Source organism: Chroicocephalus ridibundus, chromosome 16, assembly GCF_963924245.1.
Source record: "Chroicocephalus ridibundus chromosome 16, bChrRid1.1, whole genome shotgun sequence".
Lineage (NCBI taxonomy): Eukaryota > Metazoa > Chordata > Aves > Charadriiformes > Laridae > Chroicocephalus > Chroicocephalus ridibundus.
In genome coordinates this window covers 10,186,634-10,206,703 of record NC_086299.1, presented here as the reverse complement: position 1 = coordinate 10,206,703, position 20,070 = coordinate 10,186,634, and the positions used below count along the sequence as shown (strand labels likewise).

At 50.5% G+C, this 20,070-nt stretch overlaps 1 protein-coding gene across 25 annotated transcripts in view; it reads left to right on the top strand.

Moving 5' to 3' along the window:
• The window catches only part of EIF4G3 (eukaryotic translation initiation factor 4 gamma 3), a 156,817-nt gene that overhangs the window by 50,609 nt on the left and 86,138 nt on the right, over positions 1–20,070 (top strand). For 15 of the 25 annotated variants that reach the window (XR_010073514.1, XM_063353954.1, XM_063353950.1 and 12 more), the window contains one exon: positions 3,780–3,923. The exons of 4 other annotated variants lie outside the window; for them this stretch is intronic. Coding sequence is in view for 18 of the 21 variants with exons in the window: in XM_063353954.1 (XP_063210024.1) it covers positions 3,780–3,923 (144 nt within the window). In the remaining 3 variants the exon portion in view is untranslated. Of the gene's footprint in view, positions 1–3,779; positions 3,924–5,742; positions 5,873–20,070 lie in introns of those variants that run through there. 6 more of the 25 variants (XM_063353951.1, XM_063353961.1, XM_063353972.1 and 3 more) reach the window with 2 other exon arrangements.

The window sequence follows — 20,070 nt, the reverse complement described above, 5'->3', positions numbered from 1 at the left end:
AAAGGGATCTTCCTGCCACGGAGAGAAGGCTGTCGAGAAGAGCTTAGGGAGGATTAGCTGCTCCGGCCGCCCTGTGCTTAAAGGGAAGGCTCCGGGTCAGGAGGCCGACCCCTGCCCAGGGAGGCTGCGAGAGGGATGCTCCGTTCCCGGGATGCTGGCAGCGCTGCTTGGAAGCTGTTTTGCAGCAGCCCGAGCAAATAAATTGAATGCTGGAAATAAAGACGTTCTGCCCAAGTCTGAACCCTTTTTTTTAAATTGTTTAGGAAAAGAGCAGTTCTTAATGATAAACTCTTGTCCCCATCATCGAGGGATTGTTGTGGCGTGCTCTATCCATTCTGATCTAACCTCAAAGTTTCACGGATACGACTGTGTATCCGAAATTTAGGTAATTGGAGGGGGAAGAATAATCAAAAACTTGTGAAAGATGCTAAACCCCAAAGATTTAATCTCAAAAGGCGAAGAGAGAATTCCAGCCTGAGTTTTATTTCGTGGTTCATTCGTTATTTCCTTTAAAACACAAGCTTAAGGCTTCTGGAAAGCTAAAGTTAGCCTCTTGCTGCTCAGCTAAGGAAGGAAGGAAGTGATGCCCTAGCAAATTAACATGTAATTTTGTGTATACGTTTTTAGGAGAATCATTTAACCTCTAGATGTAAGAGGGATATTTGCTTCCGTAAGACCAAGTTTATGTTCTGCACAATCCCATCGAATAAGCAGAAAACCAAACCTCGGGCGCTGTGAGGGCAAACATCCCATAACACAAACGATGAGCTGGTGGAGTCCCTCCCTGCTTGATTTTTATAAAAATTAGTGAATAAATGCACAAATTCAGCAAGCTTGTCTTCCTTTATCACCTGTTAACATTCAAGTCTGTATCTTGTATTTCGGTTTATGTGCGAGTAGTTGGTCGTAGGAGCCAAGAGGAAGGTGCAGAAATACCCACGCTGCCGCAGCTGGCGTGCCCGGCGCTCTCTGCCTCCGCTGAGCGCAGCTCATCTTTTCGGAGGGTCCATCTTTTCGGGCTTGGCTAATGGTGGGAAGCGCGGTCGGGTCAACAGTAGACTGCCATCAGATACTGTCCGAGTGCGTTGTTGTCAAAGTATCAAGATGGTATGATTTTACGATCGTTCTGTTGCCTTAATTAGGCTTTCGAAGCAAATTTAGAATCGTAGAATAGAATCATAGAATCGTTTTGGTTGGAAGAGACCTTCAAGATCATCAAGTGCAACCGTTAACCCAACGCTGCCAAACCCACCACTGAGCCGTGTCCCTCAGCACCACGTCTGCCCGGCTTTTAAATCCCTCCAGGGATGGTGATTCCACCACTGCCCTGGGCAGCCTGTTCCAATGCTTGATAACCCTTTTGGTGAAGAAATTTTTCCTGACATCCATCCTAAACCTTCCCTGGCACAACTTGAGGCCGTTTCCTCTTGTCCCATGGCCTGTTCCTTGGGAGAAGAGCCCGACCCCCCCGGCTACCCCCTCCTTTCAGGGAGCTGCAGAGAGCGAGAAGGTCTCCCCTCAGCCTCCTCTTCTCCAGGCTGAACACCCCCAGCTCCCTCAGCCGCTCCTCATGAGACTTGTGCTCCAGACCCCTCACCAGCTCCCTCGCCCTTCTCTGGACACGCTCCAGCCCCTCAGTGTCTCTTTTGTGGTGAGGGGCCCAAAAGTGGACACAGCCCTCGCGGTGGGGCCTTGCCAGTGCCGAGTAGGGGGGGACGGTCACTGCCCCACTCCTGCTGGCCACACTGTTCCTGACACGGGCCAGGGTGCTGGTGGCCTTTTTAGTAGGTCCAGACCTGCGTCCGTGATGGATCTGCTCCTTGTCTGCTGCACTGCACGAGGATGTCCCATGGACCACCATTCCCACGGCTGCACAGCTTTCCTTTCCAGACTCAGAGCAGCGTTCCTTGCAGTCTTTAATTAGCCTCCAACCTGGGTTATTTGCGTGTTTTAATTTCCGAAGAGGACTGTGGAATGCTCACACTAGCCTGGGATATTATTAGTGCCTCTGTCCCTCTTGTCAAAAGTCCGTGTGGACTTGGGTGCTGGTGGAGATCAGAGGATGTCGGATGGCTCCAGCCTTGGTTGCAACAGTGTGTGCTTGTACGCGTGGGGAGGTGACGGCCGGCAGTGTTTGAGGTACCACAGCTATTGCAAAATAAACTCTTTTTCTCCCCAAGAAGCCACATTGAAGGAGACATCTTGGTGCTGAGTACGCACTCAACCTACTGATGGGGTTGTTTAGATTAATTATTTCCCTGTATTTTGTGTTGCTTTTGCTTCCCTCTCCCCCCCGCCCTTAACTGCGTTTTTTGATATCCATCGTGATACGTAGCCGCTTCTAAGCACCGGCTGCGGCTCGATTGACACGATGAGTCTTTCAGGGTTGTCTTAAGAGTCACGTAGGAGACTTTGATTTTCTTGGGGATGGGACGTGGAAAGTTTTACGCTGGTTTGGATTCAGCCGATGGAGGCTGTGCGCGCGCATCTGCCACGCTAGATCAGCCAGAAAAGAAGAGATTATTCCCCCCTGGGGAAGGGGAGGATCCAGCTGGGGACAGAGGATGAGGTTCTCTGCCTTGACCCACCCTTCCCTCCGACGAGCACAAGGGCTCTGTACATCTTCCCCCAGCGGACGGTCCTGGACCGTTTCCCAGCCTGGAGGAATTGCACGTGGCGCTTCTCGCCGCCGGTGCAGCTGGTTTAGTGGTTTAGGTAACGCAACGGCGGCATCGATACCGGGAGGGCAGTAAAACGACCTGGGAAAAAGCATTTGGTCATGAACTCTGTAACTTTTGCTGGCTTGGAGCTTGGTGCTAATACTCCATTGGAGAACCAAGGGTTTCCTTCTGCCTCCTTTGCCAGTTTTGGGGAAATATATATATATACACACATGGATCTGCCTACGCAGCGGCAACGTCCCCTTCTAGGCGTTGCCTGTGTTGGGCTTTTCAGCGCCCGTAGCGACGTGGGGCTTTTCAGCAAGCAAAATACAGGTCTGGGGAAAAGTCGGTGAGAAGGGAGTGGAAAAATGTCATCGTGGTGAATTCCTGGGGGCTGTCACCCAGCGGTTATGCGATACTTTGTTTTCCTCTGATTCTCCGTTTTTGTTTTTTTTTCCCCCCACTATAATGACTGTATAAAGTATATCTAATACACTTCCGTCATGGAGATAGTACAGTGGAGCAAGTATATGTGCCGTGAATATATTTTACAATGTTTTTCTTACTGTGTTTTAATTGGTGATTTTTTATAGAAGCTGAGAAAGGAGGTAATTGCGCGCAAGGGTTGCTTTGGCATTTCATTCTTTGCTCGTGGCCAGGCCTTCAGATAACAGGGCCTCTGTGCGGTCCTGGTTTTCCTTTTTGGAGGGGGGAGTATGCAGGTTTCCCCCTTCGTTTTTTGTCGCTGGTAACGCGTATCCCTTTGCAACGTCACCATATTGTTTGATCTTGGTGTTTCCATTATTGGTTATAATGGAAAGATCAGAAGATCCCAGGCCTGAAGTCAAAGGGATATTGCAAAGCAAGACCAGGGCGGTAAAACCCATCCGGTTCCTAGACATTTCCACCAGCGACTCCAGCTCCTGCTCTGACTTTTTCATCCTTCCTCACTTTCCTGAATCATATAAACAGTTAACATGATAGTACAGCATTTCGCTTAGCTAAATATATATATTATTTTACATAGCTATATAAAGATGCTGCTAGCTGCTTTCTTAAAAATAAGATGACAGTATCTCTGCAGACTGGATTACTAATGTTATGTTTTACTAACAGTTTATCTCCACACAGGTAACACAAGTAGCAAGACAACCGGGTCCTCCTGCCCCATCCCCTTACACTGCACATGAAATAAATAAGGGACACCCAAATCTTGCTGCAACGCCACCGGGACATGCGTCGTCCCCTGGGCTTTCGCAGGTAAGACCTGGCCTTGGAGCAGAGCGTTCCCAGCTTCCCTCTTTTCCTCTCGCCCGATTCTCAGCTTTGCTGCTCAAAATTGGACATAGCCGTCGTGTCTGTGTCACCGGTGTGTAAAACTTGATTAACGAATAGTGTCTTTATGCGGCTGGAACCTCGCAGTGACCTGTAGGTAGCGCTCAGGTTTATTAGGCATCAGTTCATTGTTGGTTCTGTAACAGAAACTAAAAGCACCTTGAAAAACGATAGGGAATACTCACGAGGACTGTGCTTTGTCGTCGGGTCAGGCTGCTTTGGGGCACTTCAAATGCCATAAAAGTGCCCCACGTCCTCTGTTTAGGGATGTTCCATTTCAGATGTTTTCTACAGGACGCTGCAACTCCGTCATTCTGCTAAGAAGTGGGGCAGTAAAACGAATGCTAATAAAAGGAACGAGACAAAGGACTGATTACGAAAAAAGTACAGAAGAAGAGATAAACAGGAGTTATAATAAGAATGGAGAAATAGCGTTTAGTAAGATATGTGGAATAAATTGGTCTTTTTGTAGTCTTTATTAGATGAATATTCTACAGGGTTGATGTGAGAGTGGAGGAGCTTATCTTAAAAAAGGAAGGGGCAAAAGAGACGGGTAATGGGGCACAGAAAGAGAAGATAAAAGTTACCGGATTGGGGAAAGTGGGACACGTAAAAGCATTGAGGTTTTGAGATAGAGGAAAGCCTTTTGTTTCATTTGCTCTTATTTAATTTCTACTTGTTTGAATAAATGAGATAAAGCAGGAAGGCGCGAGCAGGTCGGCTGTTAAGGAGCGCGGGTTCCCTGTGAAGGAGAGGTTCAGCAGGGAGGCAGGACGCGGAGCGGGGACGGGCTGTGCCCTGCGGCGAGGGGACGGCCCAGCCACGAGCCCGTCGCCGCGCTGGGAAAAGGCAGGTTTTCTTGTCCTCCTGCCGGCCTCTTTAATTCGGACGAAACATTAAACTGCAGCTGACCTTTTAGACTAGGAGATGCGTGAAAACAAATAAGGTCGCGTAAGGAACACGTCACCTTAATATTACGCGTTCGAGATAAAACTTGGTGGGAAAACTGGAAACCTGCGGTCGTGTTTGAAAATGTGCGAGTGCTCATCCTTTACGGAGTGGGAAATTAGAAGCTGAAGTATCTGTTCAGGGTCGCAAGAAGCTTGCCGGCGTTAGGCAGCGGGCTGGGAGGCGTTTCTCGCGCTCCTGCGGCGCGGTTGTTGGAAAGGAAGGCTCTGGGTTGAAGGCTGAGCCTCACGCGGCAGAGGGAGGACGGCGCAGGGTTGCAGAACAAACCTTAAGACGTTGTCTGGCTTGTGTCACGTATCAAGAAATTCATTCCTGGTAAACCTCATCAATAGAGGGAAGCTAATCATGTGGCAGATAAGAGGGGAAGAAAGAGAACATTCTAGCCAGCCTCTTTAAAAAAAAAAAATATATTCTAATCAAGGGTGGATTTTTTTTGGTTTTTTTTTTTTTTTCTTCCCTTAATATTTTCCTGTTGAGTCAGTGCATACGTAGAGCGTGGGCTCTGTGCCAAAGCAGCCCTCCAGCCGGCCAGGAAAGCGCTCGTTTCCTGTTCTGCTGGCTCTTATCGCCTTGGAAATGAGCGGCAGATTGTGTCACCCCGATGCCGCCGGTAGGAGCGGTTTGACCTTACGTCCTCCATGTCAGCTGAGGATCCTCCAGGGCTCCGGCGAGATCTTTGTCCTCTGACTGCGTGGGGCTGGCCCTTGTGTGCTTAGCGAGAGACAGAAAAAGCACGATCCAAGGCTCCGAGGCAGGCGAAGCGTCGGTCATTGCGCTCTTTTGGGACTGGAGGGGAGTGAGGTGTGGGGAGCTTTCCCTGGGGGATTCCTACGGAGCTGGGATTCGGTAGCAAAGCGACGAAAATAATGGTTTCTGTTCATTCACAGCGTCTGCTCGCTTCTCAGGTATTGTCACTCTTGCGTTGTCCCGTCAGTTGACCCCTCTCTTTGCAGCTGGAGGTGACGGTGAAGAGTTCAACTGGAAGTGCCTGCGCTTGGGACGCTTCCACCAGTGAGGCTTGAAAGGGGTTTGAGGCTCTTGACATAAATGGTTACAGGGTTCCCCGTCCTCAGAGGAAGTTTTCCAAACCCTTGACCTGTTACAGGTTTGGGTAAACTTCAAGGTATTTTTTGTTTTGTTTTGTTTTGTTTTTTTTATTTTATTTAACACTAGAATTCTGAGTATTCCTATGTATATCTCACATCGGCCCCTGTCAGGTGTTGAGTTTCGGTGTTATATTACGGTAAGAAATTCCCCAGCTGAGCGGAGCGCTGGATGAAAGTATTCCCTTCTCATCACCTCCGTCGTTTTGCTCCTGTGGGTTTCCCTGAATGCCCTCTTGTGCTCGCGTTCGAAAACAAGGCGAGTGGAAGTTTCCGATTTCCAGACTACTTGTAGCTTTGTGAACTTCTATCGGGACGTCATTTATTTATTTTCTTTTAGGTAAACAAGCAAAACCCTTTAAGTCTCTCAGCACTTGGAAGTTTTTTCCGTGCTGTAATTGTTCTTTGTGTCTGATTCTTGAACCCCTTAAACCCCGGCTGTTTCCCTTTCGAGATAAAGGCACCCGAGCTGCCGTGGTGCTCTGATGAGTGGTTTATTACTGATTTCGTTAACAGCGATAGGACCCTTCACAAACTGCTCTGTACCTTAACAGCCCGCGCGACGCTGGGGACTGAACGCCCAACAAAGGTTGTCTTTGCGTTTGTCCAGTCGTGCCTAAGGCGTGTGTGTGGTTGTGCATGGCAAGGGGGTGTGTGCGCGTGCGTGTGCGCGTGTTCTTGATTTGACAGCGTAATTAAAAAGGTGAGGAAGCGACCACTTTGTCTGAGTTAGAATCTGATTAAGTGGTCATTGATTTCTCCAGCAGAGTCGTGACTTCGTGAACGCTCGTGAAGCTGCGTCTGTCCGAGGTAGGCAGTGCTGTTTAGGCAGCAGTGAATGAAATATTTACGTATGTTTTTGGGCTTCGGATGTCACTTAGGTCTAAAAATAATTTTGCTGGAGCGATAGAATATGTGTTACTGGTGTGGTCCCGAATCTCTCTGAGCGCGAGCTGTCACTCCGGGGCTCAGCAGAGAGCTCGGCCCCTTGCTTTTATCTAATAAAAACATCTCGGCATCCCTCCTCTGGGGCGCAGAGTCGCTTTTACCCCTCCCTTCAGGTGGGGATGTTGCAGGAGCCGTGCTGCGGAGGAGAACGGAGGGCTTTCATCCATGCTGCCATTCCATAGTGCTCTCCTCGCCGTCCTGGCTGCTCTTAAAGCCGCCCGTTCCAGTAAGTCTGGATGGCGGGAGATGAGGTAATACGTTAAAACGCCGGGAAGTGATGAAAGGAACTGCTCTCCTTACCAACGCTCTGGGCACCGGACCGCTTCAAACCCCTGCGTGACGAGATGAAGCGTGGTGTGGCGTGTCCGTAAGAGAGCCTTTGGGAACGCCAGAGCAGGAGACGTAGGGGATATTTAGTGTCTCCTCTGGGAAGGAGTCAGGTGCAAACGTGTGTTGTACCTTCGTAGCTGCCTTTCCTTTCACTTTATTTAAATAACCAGAAACAGATGGTCGTGCGGTGCTGTGGTTTGGTGTCTTTTGCGCTTGTTCTTCTACCTTTTCCATTTGACTTAGCCAAAACACGAGGGAGGCTTGCTGTTCCGCTTCCTCCAGAGGCTTTTGTAACCACCAGCCTCTGGCACTTTGCTGCCCTTCACAATTAGTTTCTGCAGCGAAACGAGAAGAGTTTGGCGGCGCTGAGAAACGGTCCCACACCCCCGTCTCCGCAGCGAGAGACGGCGTTTCTGCTTCCCAAATTCCGGGGCCTTGAAATCATCCTGCTGCTCTCAGGAATGTGGTGAACTCCGCCGGCGTTGGGGAATGCGCAGCACATGTTGCTGCAGTGATGTTATGGCCAGATGTGGCCCCACGTACATAAAATTTCTTATTTTTGTTGTTCTTCGGGCGAAAGGGCCCCTCGTACAGGCTGGGAGAGGGGGGACGCGTCTCCTCTGCCTCCTCTCTTGGCTTGCAGGCTTCAGAAGTGGCTCCTTGAGAATATTGGCTATCTCAGTGCGCAGAGGAAAGGAGAAGTCAGTGAAAAAGGAGCACAGAAGTTTCTCCTTGGGCACGGCTACCGGGGCAAGTTAACCCTGAGAGGAGGTAGGGCATGGATGTGCAGCGTGGCCGGCACCGCGGGGTATCTGCTTGCCCCGAGCTCTCCCGTCCCGTGATGGACGTGAGGGTCCAGGGCAGGCAGAGAACCTTCACGCAGGCGGTTAACACAAAGCAGCTGAAACGCCGTAGATCTGCCCCCCTGCTCCGGCTTTACGTTACAGTAATTTACGGTGTAGCCGTGCCTTAAGGCGGGAATAACGAGAAAGCGGAGCTCTTCCAAACCAGCCGGGCTGGGGCTTGGGAGGAGGCAGCAGCAAAGTGCTTCCCTCTCTCCAGCGAGCGATGGAAAGAGGAGGAGGGGGCTCCTCCGGTTGTACCGTGCAGCGTGCGAAGCTCAGGGCGTCAGGAGGAGACGATTTCGTCCCTCCTCGTGAGCTGGGAGTGTTTTGCAGGATCCCAAGGAACAAGTGCAGGGGGTTCTGGCGCCTGAGATGAAGCAGCAAGGGAGGGGAATGGTTTGGAAAAGACTCTTGGCTTTCTCCGCCTCAGCTTTAAACCTGCGGGCTCCCATGCGTGCGCCGAGGGATTCTTTTACTCCAGGACCACAGTGTGTAAGCACCGACCGACCGTGCTTGGAACAAACGGCCAGGAATTTCCTCTGCAATCAGGGAAAGCTTTAGCTCTCGTTAAGAGCACGCTGTGCACCGAGCAGAGCTTCGTGCCCACGGCTGCCTCTTGGGCTTAAAATGATGGAGTATCCGGTTAGTGGAGGACCCTGTGGCACCCACGGAGACCTTCCTCTGAAGCTGCCGTAGTTATTGACAGCTGTGTTTAATAATTCTTTATTTCTAACAACGTCGCGATACGCCCGCAGGAAAAAAAGTACAGGAGAGCCGAGTTCTCGGGATGGCGGTGTACAGAGACCTTGACTTTTAGGTGGCTGATTTAAATCCAAAACAGTTTGTACCAGCTGAAACTCGTTACCGTCTGGTTCGTTGCCTTAAGTGAAAAGAGTTTTGTGGTCTCGTTCTGGTCCTCAAAAATGTCACCAGCGCTAAATTAGCGTTTGTAATAGCGGTGAGACATTCCTTAGTACCTTAAGGTCTGGGGACGCGTGCCAGGACGCGGCGTCTGCGTGCCATCTGTGGCGTGTGCGCAGGCAATCCCCCAGCCCCTCGTTTCTTATCTTGGATCCTTTCTACGGGAGCCAGAACCCTGCTAGAACCATGCGGTTTTTCGGTACTTCCCTCCCATCCTTCACAGCCCGACTTAGATTGTAGACGCTTTTCATAAAGCGAGGTTTATTAACGAAGTGGGTTGGAAGGAGGAATGTAATTTCATCGGAACCTCGCCCGTTGGTGCCCAGCGATGAGTCAGGTGCCCTGGGATGTCGCGGGAGTTACGGCGGCTCATCCCTTCTCCTGGTTCGTGGCGTGTGAACTACGCATTATGTTCGTCTTCTCCCAGCTACTCCCCCGTATCCCAGTCCGTGGAGACTTTGCTATGCGTAAAGTCAAATCATAAACCTCCACGGCCCCTGGAGTGCAAGGGGCTCCCTAATTTCGTCGTCTCGTTTGTACTTAGGCCCCATCCGTCACTTTCTGTGCTGGGAGAGCATCTTTTGTGGACGCCTTGGTTGGAGTCGCTTCTCCGAGCTTTGCAGGGAACTCTTCACCCCGAGAGCTTTTCCGTACAGGAACCTCCTTGTTTTATGTAAGGCGCCATTATAGCGGATTTCACGCCAATAAAAAAACACACAGAGTCCCGTAACTTGTAGAGCAGGTAGAGTTGTCAGTCGGGATGTTAATTAGCAGTTAATCGTCTTCACAGACACAACGATGTGGACCCAGAATGGAAGATTAAACTTCTCCTTGTGTAAGTGGAGAAGTCGGACCAAGGAAGAAGGTCGCACGTGCGTGCTGCCCCTCTTCTGCCTCCAAACAGCGGATCTCGGCGCCTTCGCTCTCCTGTCTGTACCAGATAACGCGGATAAAGAAAAATTTAAACAACAAACTCTTGATGCTGCTTTGTGGGCAAGAAACCTGCCTTCCAGAGACGTGCGTTAATGTCGTCTTCTGAGCGGTTCAAGGATCTGACCTCTCGTACTTCTCGCTTCTTTTCTTGCGCGCTTCTCTACATCCGGGTCGGGCTTCCTCGCGACGCGTATTGTGAATGCAGCTCGCTAATTCTGAGCTTGCAGGAATACACGCCTGCAGGTGGAGATTTGGGAATGCGAGTTATTTAGTAGCTGATAAATCCAGGAGAAGCGTAATCTTCTTTTGGCCGTTGTGCTAAAGACCTGCTGGAAGTGCAGCTGAACTCTCTGTTTTGTAATAGGATTAGTAGGTTTTTGATGGGGTTAATAATGCTGGGAATATTTGCTCGTATAACGTATTTCATTCTTTTTGATTTATTGCTGTGTTTTTTACCTCCTTAGTCTGCATCTGGGCAAATCTGTGCTGGAAACATAAAGCGTGTCTGGGGCTCGGCACCTGCCGTGGGCGCCTTTCGGGCTTCGGGGGGCTTTTGTGGAGGGATGCTCCGCTCCGTGGGTGTCTTCGAATTCGGGGAGAGCAGCTGGGTGTAAGAGCTGCAAGTTTGCTGGTGGCACAAAGCCGGGGGGACGTGGCTGACACAGCAGGAGGCCGTGCCACCATCTAGAGAGACCTGGACAGGCTGGAGAGTTGGGCGGTGAGGAACCTCATGAAGTTCAACCAGGGCAAGTGCAGGGTGCTGCACCCGGGGAGGAATAACCCCCCGCACCAGGACAGGTTGGGGGTGACCTGCTGGAGAGCAGCTCTGTGGGAAGAGACCTGGGAGTCCTGGGGGACAACAGGATGCCCATGAGCCAGTGATGGGCCCTTGTGGCCAAGAAGGCCAATGGCATCCGGGGGGGCATCAAGAAGAGCGTGGCCAGCAGGTGGAGGGAGGTCATCCTCCCCCTCTGCTCTGCCCTGGGGAGGCCACAGCTGGAGCGCTGGGTCCAGTTCTGGGCTCCCCGGTTCCAGAAAGACGGGGAACTGCTGGAGAGGGGACAGCAAAGGGCTGCCAAGGTGCTGAGGGGACTGGAACCCCTCTCTGATGGAGAAAGGCTGAGGGATTTGGGTCTCTTCAGGCTGGAAAAAAGCCGGCTGAGGGGGGACCTTATCAACGCTGATAAATACTGAAAGGGGGGGTGTCAGGAGGATGGGGCCAGGCTCTTCTCAGTGGTGCCCAGGGACAGGACAAGGGGTAACGGGCACAAACGTGACCATGGGAAGTTCCATCTCAACAGGAGGAGGAACTTCTTTGCTGTGAGGGTGGCAGAGCCCTGGCACAGGCTGCCCAGAGAGGTGGGGGAGTCTCCGTCTCTGGAGACATCCCAACCCCGCCTGGAGGCGTTCCTGTGCCACCTGCTGTGGGTGACCCTGCTCTGGCAGGGGGTGGGACGGGGTGATCTCCAGAGGTCCCTTCCAGCCCCGGCCAGTCTGGATTCTGTGAAAGGAGATCTGGGACGGTGGGGAAGGTGTAACGTAGCTTCAAATGACGATTAACGCTGTTAACTTTAATAATTATTTAACCTTGGAAACAGTTAACTTTCAAAAGGTACGATGTAGGTGGAATGAATGAAGTAGTTTTAAGATTTTTGAACTTAAGGCGGACTGGAAACAGCCTTTAATTAATTTATTTATTTATTTCCGAACAAGGAAAGAAAGAAAGAAAGAAAAATCTGTGCAATTTTATCACATCCGTGTGCAAAGGAGGAATTGCAGCGCAAATGCCCAGTCTAGTTAGGACGAGGTCTGCTTGCCGACCCGCCCCCTCGCTGCTGCTGCTACTACGTTTTGCAGTGGAAGATTGCTTTGAGAGGCGTCTTTAGTACTTCTCCCTGTGGCCTTGTGTGCCCGGGGAGGGAAGTCAAGGTGTTTTTTCTACTGCTGCTTGAAGCTTGCTCTTTCAGGAGTAGCCCTCGCCTGGCTTGGAGTCTTCCCTGGCCCGTCCGCCCTGCTGTAAAGGGAGTTATTGTGAGTACGAAAGCGCTCGCAGTAGGTGTCTTGGCCACAAAACGGCATCCTGGACGCACGACCGAGCGGAAGGCTTTTCTTCTGGCTTGTGATACTATTGTGAATCCAAAGCAGTTTTAAAATCGCCAGTAACTTGTGTCATTTTAACAGAAAATCAAACTCCTCCGTAGCTGTTTGAAAATTCCACAGACCCCTTTCTTCAGGACTTCCCTGTGCACATTTTCTGTTCTCGCAGTCCCGTGGACCGCGCTTTATTTTGGTGCTTTTCCGACTTTTACCGCTTGTGGAACCGCATTTTTGTTCGTAAATATAAGACGACAAAATAATGCGAGGCGAGTTGCCATTTTCTTGTGCTTAATAATTTCTATTCTGGTATTCCTTCTGTAATAATACCTTCTGTTCCGTGCAGTTTAGCGGATGTTTCTGTGCATGCTCCAGAAAACGCGTAGTTTCTTAAACAAACCCAACGTGTTGCAGAAGGCAGTATGTCCCAATAAACACTGAAGTCAGCCCAAAAGTCAGAGTTTTACACGGTCTGTATTTTAGAAATGTATAGGGCATAAAATATCCCTGCCACTAGATAAAACTGGGGAGAAGGAGCCCTTGACTTGCTGGAGTCCACCGTTAGCTGTGGTGCCAGCCTGGGGAACTGAAGAATCACCTCTGGAGGCGTTTCTCCCTTCAGTAGTGGGGACCTACCCAACAGGGTGAGGGTCTGAAGTCAATGAAGAGCGCGGTTCTCCTGCCAGCTGACGTCTCGGTGTGCTGCTTTTCTCTCAGGACACTAAAGGGTTTGATGGTTACGGAGCAGTAACTCCACTTTTGGCTCCTTGTAGCCTGCAAGGGCCGTGCCCACGTTCTCCAAAGATCCCTCCTCATGGTGCTCCTAAAAACCAGTAATTCATTTAGTTGCTATAAACTGTCCGAATTTGCACAAAGTTACACGCATTGGTGTTTCTTCAGTGTAATGCAGTAAAACTTGAACATTTTATCCGTTTGCTGCCATAGACTCATAAAGTGGTTGAGGTTGGAAGACACCTGGAGATCATCCAGTCCAAGTGCCTGCTGAAAGCAGGGTCAGCTAGAGCAGGACACTCCGGACCGTGTCCACTTGGCTTTTGAATATCTTAAAGAATGGAAACATCCATGGTCTCTTCTCCCAAGGAACAGGCGACGGGACAAGAGGAAACGGCCTCAAGTTGCGCCAGGGCAGATTTAGGATGGATATTGAGAACAATTTCTTCACTGAAAGGGTCGTCAAGCATCGGAACAGGCTGCCCAGGACAGTGGTGGAGTCGCCATCCCTGGGGGGATTTAAAAGCTGGGCAGACATGGTGCTGAGGGACACGGGGTAGCGGTGACTTGGCAGTGTTGGGTTGATAGTTGGACTTCATGATCTTGAAGGTCTCTTCCAACCAAAACGATTCTGTGGTTGTATCCTTAGAGACAGACAGAAGACGACAAGTTTTTTTGGAGCTTTTTGTTGGGTCGTGGAAGAAAGGCTCAAACTTGCTGCCGCTCTTTGGGCAGTAGCGTGGACTGGGGCTCTCGACTGGCTGCGGGTTGTGTTCTGAGCACAGATATTCATCCCCAACGTTCATGTTCTGGTTAAATCAGGGAAAAATTTTACCGGGCGGATGAAAGACACTTTGTAAACTCAAGGGTGTCTCTGCTGAGTCGCAGGGGTCTGCAGTTTGGAATTTCTCCTTACCCATGTTGGAATTTGTCCCCCCATCACACACAGGCACGCACAAGCTCAATATTTTTGAGTACCTTTATTACGGAAAATGCTAATTCACTTAATTATGTATTGGTCATTAGCAACCCCCCACCCCCCGCAGGCTGGGAGGAACGTGCTGCAGTCAAGGCAGGGACTGTCATTTCAGTCCCTGCAAGAAGCCAAGTAAATCCCGACTCGTATTTACAGATGGTATGAAATGATAATCTACTGGGGCGTTATCCTTGCCCTCGTGCCTTCGCTAACGGCAGTTCGGAACCTGGGCAGATTCTGGGTTGATGGATTTAATAAACAAGTGTCTTTGGGAGGGGGACAGCCACCAGCAGGACACCTGGCCACCCCGGCGTCTCCAAATTACACTTGTTTAAGTATTTCACTCCGCGTCTTCAGCTGACGGCATCGGTGCGGTCTGACATTGGGCACAGGCTTATCAGCTTCAGCCCCTTATCTTTTTTTCTTTTTAAAAAAAAGCAGAAAGATTGTTCTTTCCTCCCCAAAGCGTGTGTTTTATTTACCTTTGCACCGTGTTAAGGGTCGGCCGCGTTCAGCGGTGTAGCTGCTGATAAAATAATTGCGATTATTGTGTTAAACGCGGGGGGTGAGCCTGAACTTTGGGGAGCTAGCGTGTCCGAGAGGGACGCTTTCTGTCTTGCTTTTCCTTTTCACCCTCCTCCTTTGTGACATCCCTGCGGGAATAGTGAGGCAGTGTCTCAGGCAGGAAGGAAAGGAGCGCGTCCCTTGCGTCTGGATCGTCCTCCGCACAAACCCGCATTGTCCAGGGAAGAGGAAACCACGTTTCCTTCGCCGCCTTCCCTCGCTGGGAATCTGATTATAACTGTTAAAGCAGGAAAAATGCCCACAGTTCTGTGGTCGTCACTCGGGACTCTGTTTCCCCGTTGGGCTGGCTGCCTCCTCCCGCTGGAGTGCCTGACCCTAAATCATGCAAAGCCATAAAAAAGGGTGTTAAAAACGCAGCGGGGCAGGCAGCGACGCCCACGGTGTACCCCGAGACAAACTGCTGCAGAACTAGAGGTCACGGTGGTTGAGCCACGTTCGCAGGAGAAATAATTCCTCCTGGCTCGGGGTATTTTTATCCTTTGTAAGGCTGAGTTTAATATTTACCGACACGGGGAATTCTCCTGGAGGCTGGGCTTAGGGAAGAAGGGAGGCGTGGAAGCCGGCGTGCTTGCGAGGAGGAGGAGAAGGGAGGATGCTGATGGCAGCGCAGGTTCTTCTCTGCTTGTTCCTCTCGTCTTAGGTGGGGTGAATTCTCAGGTGAATCCCTAAAATCCACACCAGCTTTACGGGGCGAGGCACCCGGAGCTAACCAAGTATCTGGCGTTTTGAGGAAAAGGCTTTTGAAAAAAACCCCAGGTGTTTAAAGAAACGCACCAAACAGTCACGGTTCCTGTTTACTCTTCCATCCAAATCCGAACCTTGAAGCTTCCTGAGAAATCCCACGTGCGGAGACTTTGTACCGGTGTCACGAGCCGGTCCCGTCCCAGCCCCTTCGGCAGGAGCAGGGTTTTCGCGCTATAATCGTGTTAAATTCCGTTTTAAAGTGGGAACGGTTAATCTGCCTAACCCGTTGAGCGTCACGGAAGAGCTGTGGTACTTGCAGCGTTGATTTTAACGGGGCTTTGAGTGTTCCGAGCAATAGGTACCGATCTACGCGGAAACCCAGAGTGTTTTCATGTGACTGATGCATCCTACAGGGCAGCGGCACTGACTTAGAGAGAGTCAGCAGGGTGAAACCGCCACATATTTTTATTTTCCGGAGATGCTATGATGAGGAGAAGCTGATTTCGGTGATGCCAGATAATTTGCAAACGAGCTGCTTAAAAAATTTGAAATTCTTGGTATACCGAAAAAACCTGCATTTTCAAACATGCAGCTGTGGATGAGGACTTATGTTTAATTTGATAGCGGGTTTGGTGATACGCAGTTCAAGTATCGTTGTACATAACAAAAGCTGAACTGCGAGCATTTAGAGGGAAATTGTCCTTATTTATTGGTTTAATCATTTTTGTGCTATTTTTAAAGCTGCAAAGCTGCGACGGTTCACAGGAGTAGTGTGGGAATATGATTTTATGCATTATTTGAGAGGGGAGAAAAGCCTGAAATGAATAAATTTAATAATTCCGGCTTCCCCATCATTGTTTGTAATATTTGCAGCTGGTTCCGTGTGTTGCAGAATGACGTTACAGATATTACAGACTTCTTTTTCCCCCCCCCGCCATACTCAAATTTAGTCGCGTTATACAAGTCATTGGAGAGAGCCGCTTCGGAGTCGCCGTGCCGCTGTTCTGCTGAGGGCAGGGCACGCCGGGGCGGGGGGGGGGGACGGAAAAAAAAAGGCGATAGATTTGAATCCTCTAGTTACTGAAATAGCAATAAAAATCGAGTTGAAAAGCAACGCCGGAGCTGAGTAATGGCGTGTTTGTGTTCAGCGCAGGAACCAACCCCGAGGTGGCTGGGGCCCAGGTTTCCCGGTGCTGCGGTGACCTTGGTGCCGGTCCAGGGGTCCTTTTGGGGTGTCAGAGCGGGTCAGTCCCGCGGCACTTCTGGGAGCTGCTTTGGCACTTACTTCTCGTTCCCCGCAGGACTTTATGCAGCCCTTGGGAGGGCTGTTGGAACGACGGAGGTGTTGGGGTTTTGTTAGATGTTTGCCCCCAAGGAGGGGGGTGTTTCTAGCACAATAACGTCACCCTGAGCGCAGCTGAGCCTGGAGGGGCAGAGAGGTGCCGAGACGGTCTCGTGGGGCTGTTTCGGCTTCTCTTAGTGTTGGTTTGTGAGTGCAGGTGGAGTAAAAGATCTAATTCTTTGCTATCTGAACCCTTCCCGCAGGGTGCTAACTCCATGTGAGGTAGCTGGATTTTGGGCATCTCCAGAGATGCCACCGTTGGGAGCTCAGTAACTTAGTTTAAGAGTATTTTATTTTGTCTGTTGCCAACATACTAATTTTAGGTCAAAAGCTGCTTCACCTCCATTTCGGTCACCTCTGGAGTGAGGTCACCTCTGCTGCGGGTGCTGCAGCCCCGGGAGGATGGCAAGGGGGAGACAGCAAGAGCAGGAACCTCCTCATCCCTTCCCCTCGATGCTACCGGTGTTCGTAGCTCAGCACCCGGCTGGAAAAACGAGCCTTTGGTTTGCGGCGTGTCTCGGAGGCTGTAGCTGTAGGAGATTGTGGGCTGTTCTCGGATGCTCTGGCTGGAGCCGTTATCTCTGCCTTGCAACAGTACCGCTTTTCGTAGCAGATGGTAAAATAGAATCTTGCTGTAACATTCAATCTTTGGGAGTTTTAAACTTTTAAAGAGTCACTCGAAGCCAGCGGCGCTGCTGAAAGAGCACAGGAACGGGAGCAAAGAGGCGGGTTTGGGGGAAGGCAGGAGACCGGCTTCTCCCCACGCGGCGAGTCCGTGCTGATACTCACCTAACACCGAGGCCATCCAGAAACCAAGGCTTGAAGGAAAATAAAGGTGCTGGGTTTGTAGGAGGGGCGGTCCGAAGAACTGCAGCTCTGGCGTGCGCTTGCCTGCGGGGGAGTTCGTTAGGTGGAAATGAAGATACAGGTTTTAAATTATAATCCTCTTACTTTTCAAGAGCTGAATGCTGAGAGATTACGGGTTGCTGCCCGGCTGCAGTCGTTTGGGTAGCGCAGTGATGCGGTTCCAGGCGGTGGGAGGGCAGAGAAAACCCAACCCAACAAACCGGCGACGATTCGGGATCCAAAGCCGTGTCCTTGCTGGCACCATCCTTCCGCCCTCGTGAACCGAGGGGCGCTTTGTGCGGCTGCGGGGGATTTCTTCACCCACCTCCGAAGCCAAACTCCTGCCATCCAGGGGCCAGCGTCCCAGGGAACGCCTTCTCAGGCTGTAGGAGCAGCCCCAAGGGCCGCTGCATCGTCCCGCCGTCCCCGCTGGGCTTTTCCTCCAGGAAAATAGTGCAGCAGCGGGAAGGAAAACTGAATCCCGTTGTTAAAAATAGGGATAAAAACACCCGTGCAATGATTGTGCCGATGATGAGAGCACTCTTGTCGTGCTCTCTCCTGTACCTTGCTCCAGGGGCGGCTGGATTTTGTGTCTGGGAGCTTGTATAAATAAGAATTTATAAACTTAGGGCCAGGACCCCTTGGTATGAAGTACACCGAGTGTTACTCTAAGTGCCCGCCTGCTGTGGCTTTAATCGGTATTTGCCATTTAACTGGGTCAGTGAACGTCTTGGTGAAAGACCACTGTCGTGCAGAAATACGTTGACATTCAGAGGAACGTCTGTGGTTTTGTTTGGGGGGGGGGGTCTTTTGGGGGCAGGGATGGATCTTGCGACAAATTTTATCCTCGATTTCCAACCGGTGGATGTTTTTGCTATTTACTGTCTCAACAGAAAGTGATTAAAAATCTTTTGGAAAGGCCAGGCGGTGAGACTTTCAGTCAGCTTTTAGCTGGGTGTCTCCCCGGTGGTGGGTGCAGCGATCTGAATGCTCAATCGAGATAGAAACCACTACGGCAAGGTAGCGTATATTTTTTTTTATTCACGGGTGAGCATCTCATCGGCTTTCTGTTGCGGCTGCGCAGGAAAAATGACCTTTGGGGTTACTCCGGGGTAGCCGAGCGCTGCCCGTGGCCCCACGCGCTCCGTGTTGTTGTAAAACGTTTTGCTTACGCTGCCGTGTTCCTCCCAGAGAGATGAAAGCTTTTTTTGCCGGCGTTCGGCGGAGTTTCAGCCCAGCGCCGTCGCTGCGTTGGTGTTGCTGGGAAGTTAACTGGAAGTCCCGAAGGTTTTCTCGCCCAAGGTCGCAGCGATAGCGATGGTAATAGAGCGGCGAGCTCCTGAGTCACGGTCACGTGGTGGAACTCCAAGACCGTTTCTCCTCCACGTATGTAACTTCAGTAAATATAGACCCAGCCCAACTTCTGCCCCAAATCGGGGAAGGATTCAAGAAAAAACGGCGACGGAGCTTAACCCCTTCCCGCGCCAGACGCAGCCGCGCTGCCGACGGCAGGAATCGCAGCGAGCGACCCCTTTCTGCCTGGGGACTTAAGAGTTTTGTTCCCAAAAAACCCCCAGATTTCGGCGAGCTGCGGGAGGCAGAGCTGCGTGACTCAGCTTTTTCGGAGCCCGGTGCGTGTACTTTGCCTGTTTATTCCCAGTACAGTCAGTACCCGGGGAGTCATGTTACGCAGCAGGCTCAGTGTTTATTAACCAGCCGGGGAACTGATCTAAGAATAACTTTTTTCATTTGTTTTGTTGGTAGCGCTTTTTTTATTTATTTAAATTTTTTTTTTTTTTTTTTTGCTTAGCGCAGTCGGCAGCCCAAGGTGGAAACTGCACAGAAAACGGATAGAAAGGGGTTTTCCCGGCAAGTTGCAGGAATACACGTACCAACACACACACACACAACTATTATCGCCTTCCCCCCGTGGATGGCCACATCTGAAAGAGAAAATCACCGAGATGAAAGCTCGAAGGGAAGGAAATTGCTCTGCCTGGGAAGCGGAGCGGCTCGGCAGCCCTCCCTTCGGTTCGGCTCGGGGTGCTGGAATTATTTGAACTTCAGGGATTTCCGTGTCAGCGTTTAGGCGCTTCTGAGCCGAAATTTTTATACAGGGCGATAGTCACTTCCCTGCTTTCCCCTCTGTGATAGTTTCTTTCGGGAATTTTGGCAGCATTTCCTCTCTTGATCTCTTCCTCAGTGTTTCAGCCGCGGTCCGTAAAAGCCACGTATTCCCCGCGTGACCGCATGTGATTATAATTACTTTGTGTACCTATTTAGATGCTTGGCACAGAAAAAAGTCCCTTTGACAATGCGCAATACTTTTAGTCATCTGACTTCTCTGAAAAGCAGCAGAGTGCAGTGATTTATTCTGTCAGTTGTTTTGATAGATTTTTTCTTTTTTTTTTTTCTTTTTTTTAGGCTGCCGTGCACTTATATGTGAACTTTAGTACCTGTAGAAATTTATAAACCGCCTTTTTTTTTGTTTTTAAATTTTTTTTCCCCCCACCGTTGTTTTTAACGCAACCTGGTTTTAACGCAACCGGTTGAGGCACACTTCCGTCTGGTTTGAAGCACGCCGAGCGGAAGGATTTGTTCGTAAGAGCTGTGAAATGTGTTTATTTGGGTGATACTTGTCTTCAGTGGGATTCGTGTTGCGCTCGTTCCTCGCGGCTGCAGTTGGGAAGCCAGCACCCGGAGCCATTGTCTGGGTTAGAAACGGCATCGGCTGTCCAAAATTAACCTTCTTTTGATGACAGCT